This window comes from Lepidochelys kempii, chromosome 5, assembly GCF_965140285.1.
Source record: "Lepidochelys kempii isolate rLepKem1 chromosome 5, rLepKem1.hap1, whole genome shotgun sequence".
NCBI classification, from domain to species: domain Eukaryota; kingdom Metazoa; phylum Chordata; order Testudines; family Cheloniidae; genus Lepidochelys; species Lepidochelys kempii.
Genome location: NC_136384.1, coordinates 93,446,433 through 93,466,971, shown reverse-complemented (window position 1 = coordinate 93,466,971; position 20,539 = coordinate 93,446,433). Strand labels below are relative to the sequence as shown.

Genomic DNA, 20,539 nt, shown 5'->3' with positions numbered 1-20,539 from the left:
CTAGTTATTTATAGGCTTTCCAAGGATTAACTACACACTCATAAGAATAAACCCTCAAGAGGTTAACCTCATCCTCTTAAGCTTCACACACTACCATCCCAGAGATAGCTGGCAACCTCAGCCAAGGAGAGAAAAATAATTCAGCAGTTTGCTAATCCTTTAGCCAATCACCTCATGCAACAGTGGAGAGCTCTTTTGGAGGTCTACAACTCAATCTGTCTTGAAAAGTATTGTCAATCCAAAAAGATACATTTTACAGAATCATTAGCAACTAATGTCAAACTAGGTATTCACATCTGTATGCTACATTCTCTACCTTTCCAATTTATAGAACTGTAGTTCTAAATTAAGAATGTACACTTATATAAATGTCTGGATTTTATTAATGTTGCCCGTATTTAAGTCTTGTAAAATTACATTATTGCTGACGTTGGGATAGACTAATTATAACTGTCCCTTAGCTCTTCCTGGTGTGAGCTGATAGGCATCTGATTTTCCAGCTTGCTGCTTAATTATATCTAAAAAAAAAAATCCCTTCAAGTTCTACCATGATAATCCACTTAATCCTTTCATGCCATGATCAGGATTCTCCCCAACCCCCAAACATAGACTTCAGGCAAAGCTCTGAAATCAGTGGTGCCAAGGAGTTAACAGGTGCACCGATCCTTTACAATCAAAACTTTTCATTTAAGTACTAGCAAATCTACTAGTTCACTCAATCAACTTTAGTGAAAAATAGTAGTACAATGAACGCTGACTGGTGTAATTCATAAAATTACAGACATGTACAATGGCTGAACACGTACAGACATGTACAATGGCTGAAAAGTAAAATACTTAGCTCCGCCAAACACACACATGTAGTGGCTTGACATGAATAATTAGACAATCCCAACAACACATTTCAGTAACCATTAGTAAGGGGCTGTGGATGAGTATATGCACAAACACATCTCACAACTGATCTTCCAACATCTAATTAAAGAAGTTAACACTACCTGAATTATTTCATTTTTACTCATTAAAGTTTCTGAATGCAACAACGCACTCATTATTCCTTATTCCTCCAATCTAAATATACTTTTTCTTTTTATACATTGACTAAAATTGCCTTTACATTAGGTAGATAATTCCCCTCCTTCCCCCACAATATCTTGCAGTACTGCTCTAAATTCAATTTTCCCAAGTAACTAAAGTAGTAGTGTGTTTGTATTTTAAAAGTGGCCTATCATGAAACAAGTCTTAAGGCTTAGCTACACTTAAAATACTACAGTGTCACAACTGTGGTGCTTCAGTGAAGACACTATTTGGGCTGATGGGAGGGGTTTCTCCCAGCAAGGTGGTAGCTAGGTTAATGAAAGAATTCTTCTGTCGACCAAGTGCTGTCTACAAAGGGACTTAAGTCGGTTTAACTGTGTTGCTAAATGGTGTGGATTTGCACACCTCCAAGCGACATAGCTGGGTCAATCTAATTTTTTAGTGTCCACCAGCCCTCCGTTTTCACTAAATTACAAAGTTTGGTTTTTGCTTCTCCCCCAAACCAGTATGTGCGCCCAATGGAAAAACAAACTCAGTCGTGACTCTTTAATAACAAATTAATGAGGCAAGACTGAATTTGCAAACAGTTATTTTGAATCATTATACCATGTCACAGAATCACAATCCTTTTTTGAAAAAGGAAAGAAAATCAGTGCTCAGACAAATGCCAAGAATACAGATTTTACCTAGTCAGGGAGAACACCTAACTGAACATCTGCTAAGAAAATGCTTAACTTTCTTCCCAACCCCAACATTTATGATACAGAAATATCTTTAGCACTATGATGCCATAGGCTACTTGTTAGAGAATGCTTTGGCCTATTTGCATTTTAAAGAAGTCTTTCATGATCTTTCACACTCATAATAGAGGTCTAAACCCTTAAACTACTATTTCTTTTCTTAGCCTGAAAGACACCGCAGTTTAAGAGCATGGCCCCTCTATTGTTCTTTACACTAAGTCGGGTCCCTGAACAATACTGACAGCTGCTATCAAACTGGTCTGCGTTTACTTTCAGTGCAGCTGCTGATTGTAGGAAAAGCCAGCCTCCTGATGCCTCCTCCCCTCTGGGGAGACAGGTTGACACACTGAATGTTCAATGAAGGAGAGCAAAGGTCCACTGAATTGTCAACCCAATTTTATGCTACTCTGATTTTCCAGGATGCACACAATCCCTTTCAAACAAAATCAAGCATATGTCAGAGCATGAAACTTATTGTGCAGCACAGGATAATTATCGATCACCTAAAACTGTAAAAGATCACTGACATGCATCTGATTTCTGGTATGCATAATACACAGATCTACATTGAAAATTAAAATACATTTGTACTAACTACGTGTTTATTCCCTCATTCACAACATCTGAACTACGACAGCATTGCTGAGTATTTGTTCATAAAACAAATGGAAATGCTTATACTGAAGGATCATTGGTAGTTTAAAATTAAAAAATTCTGAGGTTTCTATTAATCAGATTAACATACCTCTCCCTACCTCCAAAAAACCCTTCCCATAAAAAGTCTTAATTGTACACTGTAGTTCTAGACCTAAGAGCACAGAACTGAACAGAACACATTCAGCAAATGCCACTTGGGACAACACTATCATAGCGAGTTTGGTAAGAGGAGTTTTGCTATACAGTAAGTCCTCGCTGTCAGGACAATTTCTTAGTCTAATGACAAAGACGTTTTAATGCACTTTTTAAAAAAAAAAAAAAAAAAAACACTCTGCAAAAGTGTCCTACAAGTTTAGTCCACTATGAAAGGACTTTTTATTCAGGATCTGCGCTCAGTGAAATTGTACACTTTTAACACATGCAAGAAAACACAGATCTATTAATCTTTGCTAATCAAATATTATTCATACAGTATTCTTGCATGTATATTTGATTTGATCTTCAAAATAAGGCAATTCATTACACAAGCAAAGCACAGAGAAGACTGCAGAAAAATGCAGATGTAACTTTTATTAAACATGATTAGTGAATTAACTCAGTAACAGTCAAAATTTGAAAATAAGGAAAAAAACAGGGCTCCAATTTGAAGGGGGGGTATGTTTATGCAACACTAATCTGTCAAGTGTAATATAGCAGCTTGAATAAAATTTAAGCTGAAAATCCACTGAACCTCCCCATTTGAGGGAGCAAAAAAGCTATTAAAAGGAAATGAAGGTCACCCTCCCAGTTTATTTCACCTAATTGACTGCCAATAGCTTACCACAGGCAAACCGACTGCAGATCTGCAATTGAGAAACTGATGAAAGGAGAGTTTTCAAGCTGAGGCTCATTCTTTTAATCCTCCCTCGCTCTTATGGGTCCCCCCCCCATCTCCAGTTGGGATGTAATTTTAAGCACAGATGGATTAACTGGTTCCATTGTCTGTAGACGTCATTGGACTATGGCACTGTTAATCCGTACAGCAGCATGTCTAATTATCATTACAAAGTGTCTGAGGGAACTATAAAGACCAGCAGGGCATCTTCTCACAAGCAATTAACATAAATTGATAAATGAGTAATTTGAATCCGCTCAAGGCGCTCACATATGAATAAAATCAGAAAGGACGGCTTCTTGTTTCCGCTACTTCTTTCACTTAGTCTGGAAGGGCAGAAAACATGAGATATATTCTAGACTTAGTGATGGGGAAAATGAACTCATGCAGTGGAAGGAATGCACGGTTCAGAGACTTCATTAATGCAAAACAAATGACTTGTGATTGACAACCAGTCACAAGCAAGTAGTATTAACTTATTTCAGCATAGTTAGAAGCACAAACTTGGTGAAAGGCTATTAGAACATTATGTCAGACAATTAATACTACTTCAAAAGCAAGAGAAGTTTCTTTTCATTAGCCTGCTACTTTAAAATTCATGAAAGATGCAGAAGAAAGGAAAAGGAAGAAGACTGAATAGTTGTACAGGTTCCAAAAACTCAAATGTCACAAAAAGCAGGAGGCAAAACAAAGGTAACTTAGATCAAGTAGCATACAATACCCACGATCAATAGATAATAAATCTTTCCCAAACTCCCTGGTCTTTCTTGCAACAAAGGTTTTGATATAATATATGGGTGCAGGGAATGAAAAGCCATTCTGTTACAAAATAAGCTGCTGTTAATTCTACCTCCTCTAAAATCTGAGTGAGCCAAGTCAAATAAGTTTGAGCAACAATATTAGGTATCGAAACAGAATTAGATATCAAAAAATTCTCAAGTTTATTTTAAATCGACCAAAGCAATAAGAAATGAAAGATGGTTATACACACTGTAGGAGGTAGACCTGGAAGGCCACGTACCCCGATGATGGCATTTAGTTCAGCCATGGTCACTTGTTTGGCACGTTCTACTGCTTGGGCGACTTGCTGCTGATGCTATTTAAAAAAAAAAAAATTAAAATTTGTGTTATCAAGCTGTTGAACAGCTATACCAGCTTCTCCTCTTACCACCCCATAAAAATCGAGACCAGAAACATTTGCAGTATGCACAGAAAGTTTCTGTACAGAAATTTGCACAATAAGACAGAAGCCCAGGTTATCTATTATAGGTCATCTTATGCCATTTGTTACTCATTGTTTAAGAGTGAGGCAAAAGTCATAAAGGTAACAAACGTTGAAAACTTTTGAAGAGAATATCTTCTAGGAACTAAATCATTAGTTTCCAACTGAGATGAGAAGGTTCTGACAACTTTAAACTAGTGTCTGTTTTATAAGTCATTTATAACTCCTGCATCTAATATAATGAACACAGTGGAGGTATCAACAAAAAGACGAGGCAGCTTCCTACATTTAATCTAACAAGAGCATCAACTAGTCTAATCCAAAGCAGATTCCAAAACTGAACAGAAGTAGTCTTTAATATGCTACAGTTGTAGTCAAGCAATGTTTTATACCCTTGAACAACATTTTGTATTTGAGTTACCAACTGTGTGTTACCTACCCAAAAATAATATCTGAATATTTTTGTATTGAAGGCCAACATTCTTATTTACACAGAACTTAACACTTGACTATTAAGTAGAACTTAGCATTGTCATTAAAAATGAAAACAAAAAATTGTTTTGTTATTTTATAGTTTTTCCTGAAGAGAATTAATTTGAGGTTGAGCTATTGTCACCAGTTTTTCAGTTTAAACTCAGATGTTAGACCAAATTAGTAAGGGGGGGGTTTGCACACTTCAGCTATAACAGATGTTCCTCACACTTGAGCATTGTGATAAAATTAACATCTTAAAACTAGCTAATTTGCAAACAGAGAAGCAACATAATTGCACTTTAACAGCTGAACAGTTTTACTTACTTCCTGAGACAAAAACGGGATGACTTGTGCACAAATAGTATTCAATCTCTTGGCGATTTCTGTCTATAGGAAAAAAAAAAGTAACTATTTTGGTTTAAACATGGATGAGGTATGTTATCATATATCAGCTACTTTATAGGGTCATATATTAAGTACAAGCACTGTAAAAATTCATAAAGATGCCTAGTGAAAGTATAAATGATTACTAATAGGTCCCTAATCAGGCCACTGACCTAGTTCATTACTCTCGGACATCTGCTATGTCTCAAGTACCTAATCTCTATATACATTTAAGAAAAAAATCTGGTCTTTATAAGTCATTAACAAGTAAAGGATTTGTTCAAATCCAACACAAGCTAAAACCTTTTAAAAGGCAGATTTATTACTCAATTTACCAAGTTGCACAGAACAGTGTTCTATGAAAATGGCGTGTGAAGTGAATATCCTTTCATGTGATTTTTATCAGGTGCTGTAAGTTTAGACAATGCTTTTAGAGAGCAAGATGTATTGTTTGCCATGAAGAATTTACCATTTAAAAGTTAAGAAAAAAAAGAACACACAGTTCAAATAATGGAGAGGATGGAAAAGATACAGCAGGAAGGATTACTGAAGAGGTGCATATGAAAGAGGAGAGGGTGCTTGGCAGGTATGTAGAGGCAGGCAGCATGACAGAAGGGCATGAAGAATGTGACATGGACAAAAGGAGCAGAAAGCAACAGAGGACTGAGAGCTGAAAGAAATAATAATAGACATGGAGGTAGGAAAAAAATTTACAGGACCTTGAAAATGAAGACTGAGAAGGTGGTAAAAGAAGCAGCTAATGAAGAAACTGATCTAATAGAGAAGGGACAGTGAAGAGATTAGGAAGTTTTGAGACAGCAAGATAGAATCAGGAGTGTATACGAAATACCAAAGAGACAGGTGCAAGACAGGGCAGAGATATTGATTTGGGAAACATCCATTTAGGAACAATTGAAATAATGGAGCAGATGAAGGAGGGAACAGAACCCTGAGGGCAAACATACAAGGGGCATGGCAAGGATAAGGAATCACTGAAGCAGTGGATAACTTATCAGAACAAGATTACAGAATTGTAAAAACCAAAGGAGAAACAGCAGAGGAGAAAATGATCAGTATCATTGAAGACAGTAGAGTTCAGAACTTAAGAGGCAAATCTCAAATACTTCATTATCAATTTTGCAAGACTTCCATTAAAATGGAAAAGGGAAAGGATGTTTTTACCTTCCTTCTCAGACACAGCACAGTCTAGAGTGGAGCATATGCCTCCCCCACCCCCACCCCCCCCTCCGCTGGGGGACCAGGAACTCCCAAATTCTACTCCCAACTGTCATTGACATTCATCTTTTTTATTTACAGAATTTAAGACATTTATACCTCTCTACACACCTATTAATTATACAATAAGTGTCCTCCAACTTGCAGCAAGTCAGTATCAGAAGAACCCAGATCCCCATCTGTCTGTTGATAGCAAGGATTCCCCATCCATTTACCTGAAGTCAAATTCCAATATTATGGTGAATAGAGGAACTCTTACTCAAAGATCTTAGCTGCAGTTCACAGCTGAAGATTCTGCTGTGAGTCAATCACTGAACCTCCCCCTCACCCAACCACCCTAATGATCCTAGGAGATTTTCTGCCCAATTCTGCTCTTTGCACCACCCAGGAAGCACAAGAGACGTGGAAGCCACCTGCAAGTCCCTGCTGGGGATTCCCTGGGTGTACAGTAGTGCCCAACGGGTGCAGAACTGGTAGAATTGTCTGAATGCTCCCCTCTCCACAACCCTTGGCAGGGAGGCTGGAGAAGGGGAATGCACTGAGCTTAGCATCCTAGGGAACTATAGCCAGCTGATGCAAGTTAAAGTAGTCCCAGGGCCCTATAGCCTGCATCAGAGCTGAAGCAGAGAATCAGGGACCAGCAGGCAGTTACTTGATAGCTGTTCCACTGAAGACTAGCACAAGCAATAGTATTCCCTTAACGTGAATTTTTTTTTAAAGGGGTGAGAGGGTGGAAAGGAGGCAGGCAATTCCCTTTCCTCGGAGGAGGAAGGGGTGGCTGCTTCTCTTGTCATCCTGTGGAATGGGAAGGAAAGGTAAGTGCCCAGAAACAGCTTTTTTATTTAAATAAATGTTGGCGGGGGGAGTGGAGATAATTTTGTTTGCATTCTTAGTCCAGAAGGGCAGAGTCTGACTGGAGCCTTCAGTGATAGTGCAATCCAAATAAAAAATGAATAGCAACAGTCATATAGGAAAGCTGTTATGTGTCTGTAGCAGGTTTAAAAATGATCAAGCTATTGTTGGCCAGTTTGTGCATTATGTGCATTTTACGTAAGTGTTAGTTGCATACGTGGTTACCAAAACTCTCTCTTTTCAGGATGTTCCCCACACACTTGCCCCTCCTGAGATGGAGATCTGCCAGCAATTAGGATGCCAGTAGACTGCTGTGTAATGGGCTTGCATCCCCATGAGAGAGGAGTGTTAATATATAGTTCCTGATCGAATGAATGACCTAATTAAAATTAGGTCATGAGTCCTTTGTTTTCAGGATGGGAGGAGATGAGTTCTCATTTCAGGTGAAAAGCAGTTTTGGTCAGAAGAGTAAGTCTGGGGTTCTCAAACTGGGGGGGGGTCACGAGCTGTCATCCTCCACCCCAAACCCCGCTTTGCAGCCAGCATTTGTGATGGGGTTAAATATATAAAAAAGGGTTTTTAATTTATAAGGGGTGGGGGGGTCGCACTCAGAGGCTTGCTATGTGAAAGGGGTCACCAGTACAAAAGTTTGAGAACTACTGGTCTAAGTTCTCTGGCCTGTAATCCTTTACTGTAACTGATTAGAGATTTTGCTTTTTTGGATTAATTATGTGTTTTTTAAAGCAAGTTTTCTAAAATATTTGGTGTTTTATGGCAGTCTCACACTTTGAGGTTTGGGCCTTCTGTGCATATACAGGAATTAAAGAAATTGAATGAAAAATGGTTCGAAGTCAGTAAAGCAAGACAACAGGACTGCTGATAACTTTTTGGTTCCAAGTAGTTCTCCATGAAATTTAACATTCTCATGGAATTTTCAGATTTCTTTTCTCTAAAAAACCACTAAATGGGTCAGACAAATGTGAATCTCTTGATACTGGGGGAAAATAATCCGCCTTCTGACCTTACATCACTGAAGTGTTTCTATTATTTCTGAAGTCTTTGAGAATTAGTTTAGATCTAATCTGTATTTCAGAATTTGTGGAACTTTAAGATATTTACATAGTTCAATCAAATAAAAGTTACGAGAGATTTGTGACATGAACAAAAAAATCAATAAAAGGTTTTGGGGGTTTTTTTTAAATGCACTGCTTCCACTGTTCCCCTCAACTCTTAATTCTTGATGTCACCTTTTACTGTACATTGAAAGGTTAGTTGTTAAAACATGAGACAAGGTAGGTGAGGTAGTATCTTTTATTGGACCAATTTCTTCATGTTAAAAATGGGAACTTACTACTTCAAAGGGGCACCATCAATTTGAAAATCATTTTCATTTTATGACACTGGCCCTAGTATTGTAAAAATTAACATTTATTACTACAGCTGAAAAAGAAATGTCTAATTTTCAACTTTACGTTCATAGGATTAAACTATGGATAGACAGCACCACTGCCAATCACATGCTAGCATAAGAGCAGCACCCAGGGACTGTTCTGGTGATGCACACGCCTACATATTTCCCAAGGCCCTGCAAAAGTGTCTACTAGAATAACCACAACAGCAAACCTGAAACCAAAGAGTCAGCATATGAACATGTGCACTGAGACGAAGGGGAGTGAAGAGATATCTGTTCTTGGTCTCATCCAAAAGTCCCTTCTGAACCTAAACAATGGGGAAGCAAAACCCTTAACATTGTCTGGGTATGGTTTGGGGTTTGTTTTTGTTTTTTTTAAGTTCACACCCCTACAAACCCACCCTTTGCTACTGAAGACCCTAGCAATCATAATTTATAAGTCTTCTGTGAGCCCATTAGTGGTCTTTTGAGGCCCCTCCCTCCCATCTTCCCTCAACTCCTATGGACATGCCCCAAATACAGTATTAAGCAAAGTAGGTATTTTGGTAGGGATAATGGAACAGTAGACTGATGACCCCATTTATTGTTCATTTCACCAAAATGCCTGGAAATTGTTTTAGATCAGGGAACTAAAGGATGAATAGTTAATCCAGTTATGTAATATCATGCACAATCTAGCTTGCCTTCGCTGCCTATTGCATCACCTTTGCAACAAGGTTCATGAAAAAGTTGACTCCATATCTATAGAGTGAAATTCTCAAGGGCTGATAAATCAAAACCGATTTTCACCAGAATATGCCAAGTTTCAAGAGCTTACTAACATAGGAAAAAACAAGTTTCACCCATCACAGATTTCACCATCCTCTCAAATCAAACAAAACTTTGTTTTTAAAATGTATCTTCAGGAACATATAAAGCTTGGAAAGTTTAAGCTTGAAAGATTAAAATGACTAAACCATGTAACACATATATTGATGAGAAATAAATAGTCATCATGTACATCTAGCCACAACATTCACAATTCCTACAATATCCATAGATAATACCACAATATTTAACATATACATTTACGTATACGTATAAATATACGTAACGTATACGTTTTTCTATTTTGACATTATTGTAACAATGATTCTCTATTCAGACTCATGTACCAAATGAGTAATTTTCCTTTGCACCTGCCTGTAGGGACCTTTTAAAATACAGAAAGTTAGAAATTTCAGTTCAGAGAAAGAGATTGTTCAAGTAGCCACCAAAAATCCATTAACAGCTAAATTGATCTATTAAAGGGATTATTTAATATCCAAACTGTCAGTTTCCTCTCTCAAACACTGGAAGCATGACTAGTGACCACAGTACACTTAACTTCGCCCCGGCTCCTCTGAAGTCTTCCTTCCCCAAGGGTTTTAAAAAAAAAAAAAAAAAAATTTCCCATGAACTTAGGCTACCTAGAAGTATACAAGTAATGAGTTAGTTCAGTTTCTATATATTCACCTCCACCACGTTATTACCTTGTAAAGAATATTAGTTGCTCATTTAGCAATCCAGGAAAGAACACGAGTGTATTCTGTGTTCCAATACAATTGCCAATTGTGAACATTTCAAATGCAGATCCAGGGAGGACTACAGCCATTTAAATCCATTATTGCAAGAACAAACTCACATCACAATTCTCCTAGAAAGAAATATGCTTGGAAACCAGAACTCAAATCCTTTAAGAGAGTCTGAATGGTTTAGCTAATCATGACGTAAGTCACCAATTTTTGAGGCTTATAAAGATATATATTTATATTTAGTCATCTGGCAGTTGCTAAAAGTGTTCTTTTAACAGTTTCTTGGGGGAAGTCTCCCATTTGATGCAGCTATCCTCAGATTGTTTTAACTGCCCTATGTAAGCCTGAAGACCAACGATGAGGGGTAAAAAAATTCATGCAGAAAGATACTTGTGCACAGACATGAACACTAATGGCCCATGTTCTCTTTGGCTCACTGGCAAAGCAGACTGCACAGGCCTGCATTGCATGTGAAATCTCTTGTATCTGTATGGCAGCTCTTAGCAGAACATCTAAAGTGCCCTTAATTGTTTATGTTCTTAATGCAGAGCCTCTTGAATACATTCATTTTTAATAGCAGGCTTGAGTGTGGGGCCTATCAAAGAATGACAAAGCAACTCCATTCATTGGTTCTTGCTGTTGCAATGGTGGTCTTTTGATTTATTTGCAAATGACAAGCTTGTCAGACCCCTGATTCAAAGTGCTGCCCTCCTTTTTGAAGCATCATTAAAATTAACATGAAGGAATTCAGCTGCATTTTGCAAAGTGAAGCTGAGCCTGCAGTGTTGTCTTCATATAATTTTTTTTGCCTTGGTTCCTTCTAATTAATGACAAATATTTTGACCTAACTGTTGCTAAGCATAAGTGTTTGTATTTTTAATGTGTCATTTTGCTATAGTTGCATTCTTGACATAAATGACAAAAAACAAAGCAGCCATGCTTATTCCTGTATAAGATTCTGTCATACAGATCTTTTTAAGCACTTAATAAAGCAGTGTTTGTACCCATACAACAGTATTTATTTATTCCATATTGTACAAGGATGTTTAATACTAATAAAATTTTTCACAAATGATCCAGCGGATGATTCTGTACTCTAAAATACAACCTGCAAACAATTTTTCTTGTTTTTAAAAAGCATAATATACAAGCCCATGCTGAAACCAACCATTTCTTTTGGAAGCTGCTAGTTTTTGCTTTGGAGGTGAGAGAGGAAAAAGCGCAATGTAATCTTAAAAGACATCACCCCCATATCAGGCCTTAGCTACACAAGAAAAATACTTCAAGTTCTCACCATTACCACCACTAGCTCATCTTTCCTAGTAATGTTAGGAGAAGCCCTAGGATAGAGGGCACACCAGGCATTTTGAATCAGTGTTACATAAGTCTCCTCTGACTGGGGCAAGTCAACATATAGTATAAGGCAAGTGAACTTTTTACACTAGGGCACCCAACATAGGTAACACTGTAGGAACTAACCATATGTTAATAATGCAATAATTTTATTTATTACGTGTATTCTACAAGTATAGACAGGGCGTAAGTGTCCTTAGCAACAAGGATCCATGAAAACCACCTCTAGCCCTGTAAATGATGCATCAGATCTCAACCAACTTTATCTTAAATCATATATTTGGAATATTTAATAAGACGTGTTAAATATTGTCATTCAATACCATTATCTGTTTTCAAAAGGCACCTCAAAACTTAGAGCCCAAATTGAAAAATAAAAAAACATTAGCAGCATATCATGTAGAAACACTGTGGTTAGTGTACTTTGGGGGCAGACTTCTCTTTTCACATAGATCTGAAAATAGCACTCTGTAGGTCACAAAACTAGATCAAGATATGAAAGCATTCAGTCTGATTCTGGTGTATGTTAAGCTTGTGAGAGCAGGATTTTGCATGCCACATTTGTGGCCTTTTAACCTCCTTATAATTATTCAGTTTTCTATGCCACATTTCATATCCATTTTAGAATGCAATGATAATGTGGAGGTCAGTTTAAGAGGAGTAATAGGAATAAATATCCAAATCTCAGTTAGTCTTCTTATAATTTAAAAAGTAAATTCTTTGCCAAAGGTGCTAGAGTCTAAAATATAAAAACCTGATATTCAAAAAACACTTGTCTTTGCTTTAAAATGAACCTACAGTCCACGTTAAAATAAAAGATCGCTACAACTACAGATGTTCTGCACCTTTTCCAAGGACAAAAAGAAAAGGAGTACTTGTGGCACCTTAGAGACTAACAAATTTATTTGAGCATAAGCTTTCGTGAGCTACAGCATCTGATGAAGTGAGTTGTAGCTCACGAAAGCTTATGCTCAAATAAATTGGTTAGCCTCTAAAGGTGCCACAAGTACTCCTTTTCTTTTTGCAGATACAGACTAATACGGCTGTTACTCTGCAACTTTTCCAAGGACATCTGTGATTCGAACAAGTTTGCGTACTATACATGAAGTCTCTCCAGACATAAAGTTGGGCAGGTGGCAGAAAAATAAAGTTATTCATAGAAAGTGTTGCAAGATGACCATTTGCAAGACTCCCACTGACTTCACTGGGACCAGGACTTGACCCTTAGTGTGGCTTATCAAGAGCATATTCTTATGTATTCTTTGTAAATCATGAAATAGCAAAAATAATCTTTTACAGGAATTACTAGATTAAACCCACTTTAGAGTAACTAGTCACTAATATATTTCAACTGTTACACCAGAATTCTATTGTAGGACAAAAGCAGCTTTAAAAAAGTAAAAACAAAAAAGCATGTGAAATGCAGGCATACAAGTGATAAAATCTAAAAGAAGAAAACTGGTCCTATTGTGTCAAGTTTTTGCCCGTTAGACCAAAGCTAATTAATTACATTTAGAAGTGGCCTTAAAAATAAATTTAGTGACTAATCAAGTTATCCAAATTTATCTTGTTTATAAAAGGCATCCTAGTGTGTGACAAGGTTGGAACTAGTATCTTAAAGAAAAAAACCACACACAGACACACACACAAGGACAAAAATTATAGACTGTCAATTCAAGTTTACAACAGCATTAGAAACTAAATTTAAGTACTCTGCCTTCATTTGCACTTCCCCACATGGAAGGCCAATCACAGCACTGAACTTCTGGATGAAGGAAAGTACTTCCAGCCATTTATATTGTGTAACCCTAACCCACCAGGGAATAAAGGTCAATGTTGCACTCTTGGTCATTACTGAATCATTTGAGATGATCTGTGGAGAGGATGAGATGAAAATCGAAGGATGTGAGAATGTTGCAAATGGCTTGACCTCAGACCAATTTTCATCTCCAGCTGTCTAACAGACGTGGATAAAAGCTCTTTATGGGATTCACTTGACTGTTTTAAAGCCATGCTGGAAACCAGGAATCAGTTAAACATTGCATTAATTATAAAAAAAATAGTTTCACACATCACAATTCTGTTTACAAATTGTATTCTTCATCAGTCGAAGTTCAGAGGTATGTATTTTCTCATATTCCTGCAGCATTGCTGAAAAAGCAACACAGTACACATAGTGAAGCTTTTATGCTTTTCAAAAAATCAAGATCCTAAAAAACAAAAAATGTGTTCATAACTCATAAGTCCCATCACCACCACCACCACCACAAAGAGGCACTTCCAAACTTCTTAGTTTCCAGTATGCCTGCTAAAAAATTGTTATTTAAAGACACTAAAAAATGCTAGTTGCAAATCATTTTTTTTAATATAACAAGCTGAAAACTTAAATCATTTGAGGCTTTTTAATATTTAAGTTTAACACTCTATGAACTCTGCTGTTCATAAGCATTATTGAATTCAGGTTGAGCACTGAGATAAGCATATATTATTAATAACCATTTATTTACAACTAATACAGGCCCTTGTTTTGGCAATGGCTGCAAAAAGAAAAAAACATGAAGACAACATGCCATTTAAAAGTTGAGGCCCCCACAGTATATCAATGTCAAACAACAGCGTGTCAAGCTAAGATTCAATTCAGGTAAGTGCCACTGCCAAATTTTCTTGTTCCCAGACGTGCTTTAAGATTATTTTATTGCTTAAAATTTAATTTGTTCCAACTCGCGTCTCCATGACAACGTTGGCTAACCCTGCAAATCATTTGGGTAATTGGATATCTTATCTTTCTATTGCTCTCAAATCGAATGATTCTGCTAGAATTGTAACAGCCAATCAAATTTACAGGCCCCCTGAGTAATAGACTCAGAAAAGTAGCCACATTCATCTCCTCTTTACAGCCATATTAACCAGTATACGACAAACTGCAGAAGTCGGCTTTTAAACTATATTTTAACATTATAAACACTGTCATTACTAATATTCTCAACAGGAGGGATGAGGTTTTACACTCTATGAAAGAGAAACTATCTAATAAGCAGCAAAGGGTACTCGTTTCAAATAAAGGGAACAATTCCTGTATTTGGGGCAAAACCCAACAGTTTAACATGACAGCTAGTAAATGTTGCTCTGCCTCTGCCCCAGGTTTGTATCTGTGCTCACTTTAAATCACAAGGTCAGGCAGCCTCAAGATTATGAGAGTAAACCTGGGAAGATGACATCCTCACATTTGCTTTAATGATTCCCCACTGAAAATGTAGGGTGCACGTAGTTTGTTTGGGAAGTAAAAATATCAGGATCTCTATTAAAGTCTCAAAGCATACTATGTATGTTTCACAATGCAGAAATTTACATTTTTGATTCGAGACCCTAGGCTACATTTTTCTGAAGCCTCTCAGATGTCAGTTTAAGCTATAGAAAGGCCAAAATATTCCAAAGTGTGTGTGTGTGTAATATATATATATATATATATATATATATATATATATATATATATATATATATATATATAAAATGCACAAGTCAACTGTTATATTTATCAGATGTGGGTTTGGACTTCATTCAACTTTAAAGTACAGTCACTGGATACATTTCACTTTTCCAATTCCAATTTTCTCTGTAATAGCACAGTGAGCTGCTCTGCAGCAGCTATTGACCAAGCACTGTAAACAACTGCCCATCCCACTTTCAGCTGTAAATGCTGTTGAACCCAGGCCAACTGGCAGGAATGAGGAACACTTCAGCATCTTGACAACAGCCTTTCGCACATCTTTAGTATGTCAGGCCTCTTTTTAAATTATGCTTAACAGAAGGACACTTATCACCACATCTCCCTTCTAATCCAAATTTTCATCATGTCCCACTTCATGAATTCTGACTTAACACTCAGGACTTATGCACATTCACAGAGGCCCATAACTAGCCTTTCAGTTCCACTGTTTTGTTTCAATATCTAGCCTCGAATACACACGGAAGTTTTCTTAGCCCTCATAACTGAATAGATGTAAAAGGAAGCTTCGCCTCTGGTCAACTGTTTATCACCAAATTCTCTTCTTGAAGCACCAATTCCACCTAGTTGTCACTGTCCCCTCCTAGGAACAAGAGCATCTCCAAAGCCATCCAACATGCATCCAACTTAAAAGCGCAAAGAACATCAACCACAAACAGTCCCTCCCTCCAAAAAAGAAAAAAGGGGGGAGAATACAGTATCTCCTTCAGCTAGATGCTGGTGCTACAGTTAGAATCTCTACTTTCTATACAGCATTTGATTCCCGTTGATGCTGGTCCTTTACATTAAGGCCCTTCCTTTATAGGAATTAAAAGGACCAAGAACTGACATTTTACTTCCATCTGCCTTCTCCCTCTTGGACATCTTGTAACTACTTTAAATCTTACCCATTTTACACTGATTGTAGCCAGTTCTAAATAGCCTGTCATCTTTAGTAACTCTTTCATGTCTACCCTATGCTAATCATAGAATCACAGGACGGGAAGAGACCTCGAGAGGTCATCTAGTCCAGTCCCCTGCACTCATGGCAGGACTAAGTATTATCTAGACCATCCCTGATAGGTGTTTGTCTTGACAAGTAGACTTGGCCCTTATACCAATCTACATAGTCATACCCACACACATGCACCAATGTGCACGAATGCCCTCTGAAGCTTCTATAGAAATTTCCTGTATCAGGAAGTAGCAATAAAAAACCCAGAAGTGTTGCACAGCTGGGGAGGCCTCAGAGTTTTTCAAGTTAGATCATGAACTCTTTAGGCCAAATAAGCACTTTTATGGTACCTAGAACAATAAGTTTTGGATCTTGATTGAGGAGGCCCTTTGGGTGCTATCAAAATCCAAATAAAAGATTAGAATGCTGGTGCAATTTGGATTTCAGTGGAATAACTCAAACACAAAGTCATCAGATTTGAGGATCAAGAGAAGGAGCTGCTTGGAGTTAGCATAACATAAGGAAAAATTCACACTCATACCACAGAAACCGGAATAGCCATCCCCATGTACATCAAAGTATAAAAATAACACACAGAAAGTCTTTACTGAAAGGTATGTACACTAATTATGCAACTTTTATACATTTACACAGCAGAATGACAATATATTACCAAGGAGTGTTGCACATTTAATAACCAATTACATTTAAAGAATAAGGATTTTCGGGCATTATTAATGGTACCAAGAAAGAAGCTAAGTGAAATGTTTACACTGGCCATGTTCCTTTAACAAGAGTTAAATCTTTCAGTTTAGCATTGATTTTGAATCTACTAAAATCCACCTGTTTCTACACTGATACCAATAGGTCATGCATGTGAATGTTGCCTTAAGCTACTGCAGACATAAGACTCCATGAGCAAGAGCGGCAGTATTGCGAACAGTTTACCACATGGAGAATACCTGAAATCTTCCATATTCTATTTTACAGAACTACTCAAGCTAACTAATTTCCATCATTTCTTTTAATTAAGCTAAAAATAAAACCTTAATGGGATCTACTACAGGGCAGAGTACAACGATTGGGTTTATCAGAAGATAAGCACTTCTAAAACTATTTTAGAACTAGGCAGACTTAAGCAGATTGTGTAAAACCCAAAGCTTCAGTTATAGATGCCCTTTCCTTATCCTGACCTCCCAATAGCTGGGTTTTTTTCTTCTCATGTGCGTAATACCTGATCAAGATGCAGCTAAACAAACAGACCCATTCTGCTCCCCTTCTCCTGAACGGAAAGCTATCTTTTTGTTTTCACTCACTAATCCATAGAAGCTTTTCACATGGCACAAATAGAGGTAGCAGCATTTTGTTCTCTAAATCAATTTTCTCCTCAGCCATCAACTAGATGTTCCGGCACAGAGAAAGAACAGTCCTTCCCTTCTAATTCAAAAATCCATACTGCCATTGCCCTTGCAAACTGCTAAACAAGCAGTATCGGCAATTCACTTGTGTTCTGTAATATATTTACTGCAAATCCCAATGGCTTGCCTCCTAAAGCAGTTTTCTATTGTGTCTATTCTTGTCAATACACTGACTGGTCACCTTACTTGTAAGTTACTTTGACCAACTGTTTATCCAAGACATCAAAAAGCTGCAAGAGGAACAAAATCATCAGTTGGGAAAAAACTCAGTTTGCAGCCCAATATCTTTAGCAGCTTAATTACTACTTTGCCAAAGATGTTTTGTTTTGAAACACCTACCAGAAAAGTACAGGCCACATTCCAGGATATAACACAGGCATATCCGTGGTAAAAATTTTGTTTTACAATTTAGTTATTAACACCAGTTTACTTAAGTTTGCAAGGAAATTGATGAATCGAAGTACAGGTAAAGCTGTGATTAGTTCTGTTTGTGTCAATGAAGGCTTGCTGCATTTTCTTGAAGTTTGCTTAGGTGTTCTTTTTAAAAAAAATAAAAGTTTCTCTTTTACTAACAAATGGATTGCTGAATTCTTAAAACGTTGTCTAAATCCATTTTTTCCCTGAATTGTCAGCTATAAAAATTAAAGTTACAGCACACTTACAATTGAAAATCAAATGGCTCATTTTTAAAGAGACACCAACTTGAAAACAAAACAATTTTCAGTTTCTTCTGCTTCCAAATGCACTGCTGATAAGGGAGACAAGCCCCATGGAAAGCTTGCTACCATCACATTGTTAACTCCGTACAGTATTCCAATTCCCACAGGCTGCGTCTGTATTTAAACTGTAACCTCTCTGAGACAGGGACCATCTGTTTGTTTCATGTTTGTACAGCGCCAAGTGCCATGGGGTCCTGGTCCACGATTCCTTGGTGCTAAATTTATCTGAAGAATAATAATAAAGTACCCATTTGTTTAACTTGTGTTTAAATCTGGTCCAGCTGCCGAGACTAGTTAAAAGGATTGCAGTAATGGTGTCTGACAAAGTGGCAAGCTACCTACTTAGAAACGGATGAAGACTACCAGTTCATTTAGCACAGTCCACTGAATAACTGACAGATAGTAGTAACTACATCATTGACCTGGGCAAGCCAATGACCAAGAGGTGAAATGTTCTGTCTCATTACCAATCCTCTCAGCTTTCTAGTACCCAGAGCTCAGATTGGGTATACAATGATGACTGCGCTCATTTAGAAATGTTGATGGTTCTTTTATATATTAATCATATTTGTAAAGTAAATACGACATTTTGAGAGGGGAAGAAAGTCATTATGATCCTATCTTGATGTTTCCTTTAAGACACAAACAGATTCTGTGTATCTTAAATTTCCAATAGTTAACAAAGCCACTTAATGTCGTCATTAAACAGCATCAAAATCTTTAGGAAAAATTCATAAAAGTATTGACTCCAATAATTAAAATGCAATTAAGAAAAAAAGGCAAAAAATTAAATTTATCTTTAAAACCCTTTCAACAATATCACCATCCTATTAAAGAGCTGCAGAGAGCCAAGTTAGCCTCTTAATTCTCCTCTATTTAACCCACTCCTGGAGATAGTGATGTTCTAACGAGATAGTAAAAGACTTGGGTCTTGAATAAAAAAGTGATTTCACATGACAGACTGAACTAAGTGGACTTTTAACTCTTGTACTATTGGTTAGTGTATATGCAGTTAAGGGTTTTATTATATTGCAAGAAGAAAGGCAACAAACCAAGGAAAGTGGAAAGACACATTTGCCTGAAGGCAGGTCAAAGATCACAACTCAGAGACCCACTTGTCAATTTTAGGATGGCAGAAACTCACCACACACTGTAGTAGTTGATATAACTTTGTCAGTGGCTTCAAAAGTGATGGCTCTCTCTTTGGCTGCCTGCCACTGAACAAAAGCTAATCTTACACCTAAACAATTTGGACATTAAACACACAGGAAGCTTTATCTCCTGACTTATTCCAGAAGACGACAGACATGGCTGATGAAAATAAAGAGACATTGCTCTAATACCCGATGACAGCAGCCCTTCAAATATAATATGGCTATTAACACCCGACAGACAGTATGCCTTGGCGCCAGCAGCTGCAGTGCGTCCATTGCTGGCCATGGATGTCACAATAGGAAAGAATTGAGAATGAAAGTTAAGATTAAAAAAAAAAAATAAAAAATAAAATGCCTCCCCGTCATTGGAATGTAATGTCCTAAACAGTATAAAATCTACATGCAATTCAAGTCAATATATCCTGAACATCTTCTCACCTCTGCTACACACATCCAAACACTAGTTGAGAACAATTCTATAGGGGTTTTTTTGTTTTGATTTATTAAATTTTGTTTTGTGTTTCTTCATTTCTGTTTATTTTAATGTGGATACCTATAAAACAGCATAAAAACCTATATTAAACAATGTAAGGAGTCTAATGTAAGTGTACCAAAGCTAGTTCATGCCAAAAACAAGAAAGGAAGCTACAAACTGAACAGTGAGGATAAATATATTTAACAGACACTGCTCACTAAGCACGGTCCGTGCTCCAGGCTGAAGTAAGGCAGAAGTCCTGGGAAAGGCATATGTAATTAAAAACTACTGTAATATATATGCACATGGGGCAGAGTAAAGGCTGTGGAGGCAACCTTAACTTTGCCATTTCCTGACCTGCGTGCATCACTTTCTAACTTAAGCATTCTTTTAATGCAGTACATTTTAGAATAGATTATTTACTTTTTAAAGGGCTGTTTATACCAACATTCAAGTCTTTGTGAATTTATTCCAGACAATTTATTATAAACTCCTGAATTAAAGATAATGGAACTGTTGATACAACATTAACACATAGCT

General features: G+C 37.1%; 1 protein-coding gene across 3 annotated transcripts in view; it reads right to left on the bottom strand.

Annotated features, from left to right (window-relative positions):
• Window positions 1-20,539, bottom strand: part of LOC140911638 (transducin-like enhancer protein 1) — a 93,478-nt gene that overhangs the window by 66,154 nt on the left and 6,785 nt on the right. Inside the window, exons 5-6 of one of the 3 annotated variants that reach the window (XM_073345080.2) lie at window positions 5,330-5,392; window positions 4,301-4,405 (exon numbers count right to left, since the gene is read on the bottom strand). The exons of 1 other annotated variant lie outside the window; for it this stretch is intronic. In XM_073345080.2, the coding sequence (XP_073201181.1) occupies window positions 4,301-4,405; window positions 5,330-5,392 (168 nt within the window). The remainder of the gene's footprint in view (window positions 1-4,300; window positions 4,406-5,329; window positions 5,393-20,539) is intronic. One more of the 3 variants, XM_073345081.2, reaches the window with a different exon arrangement.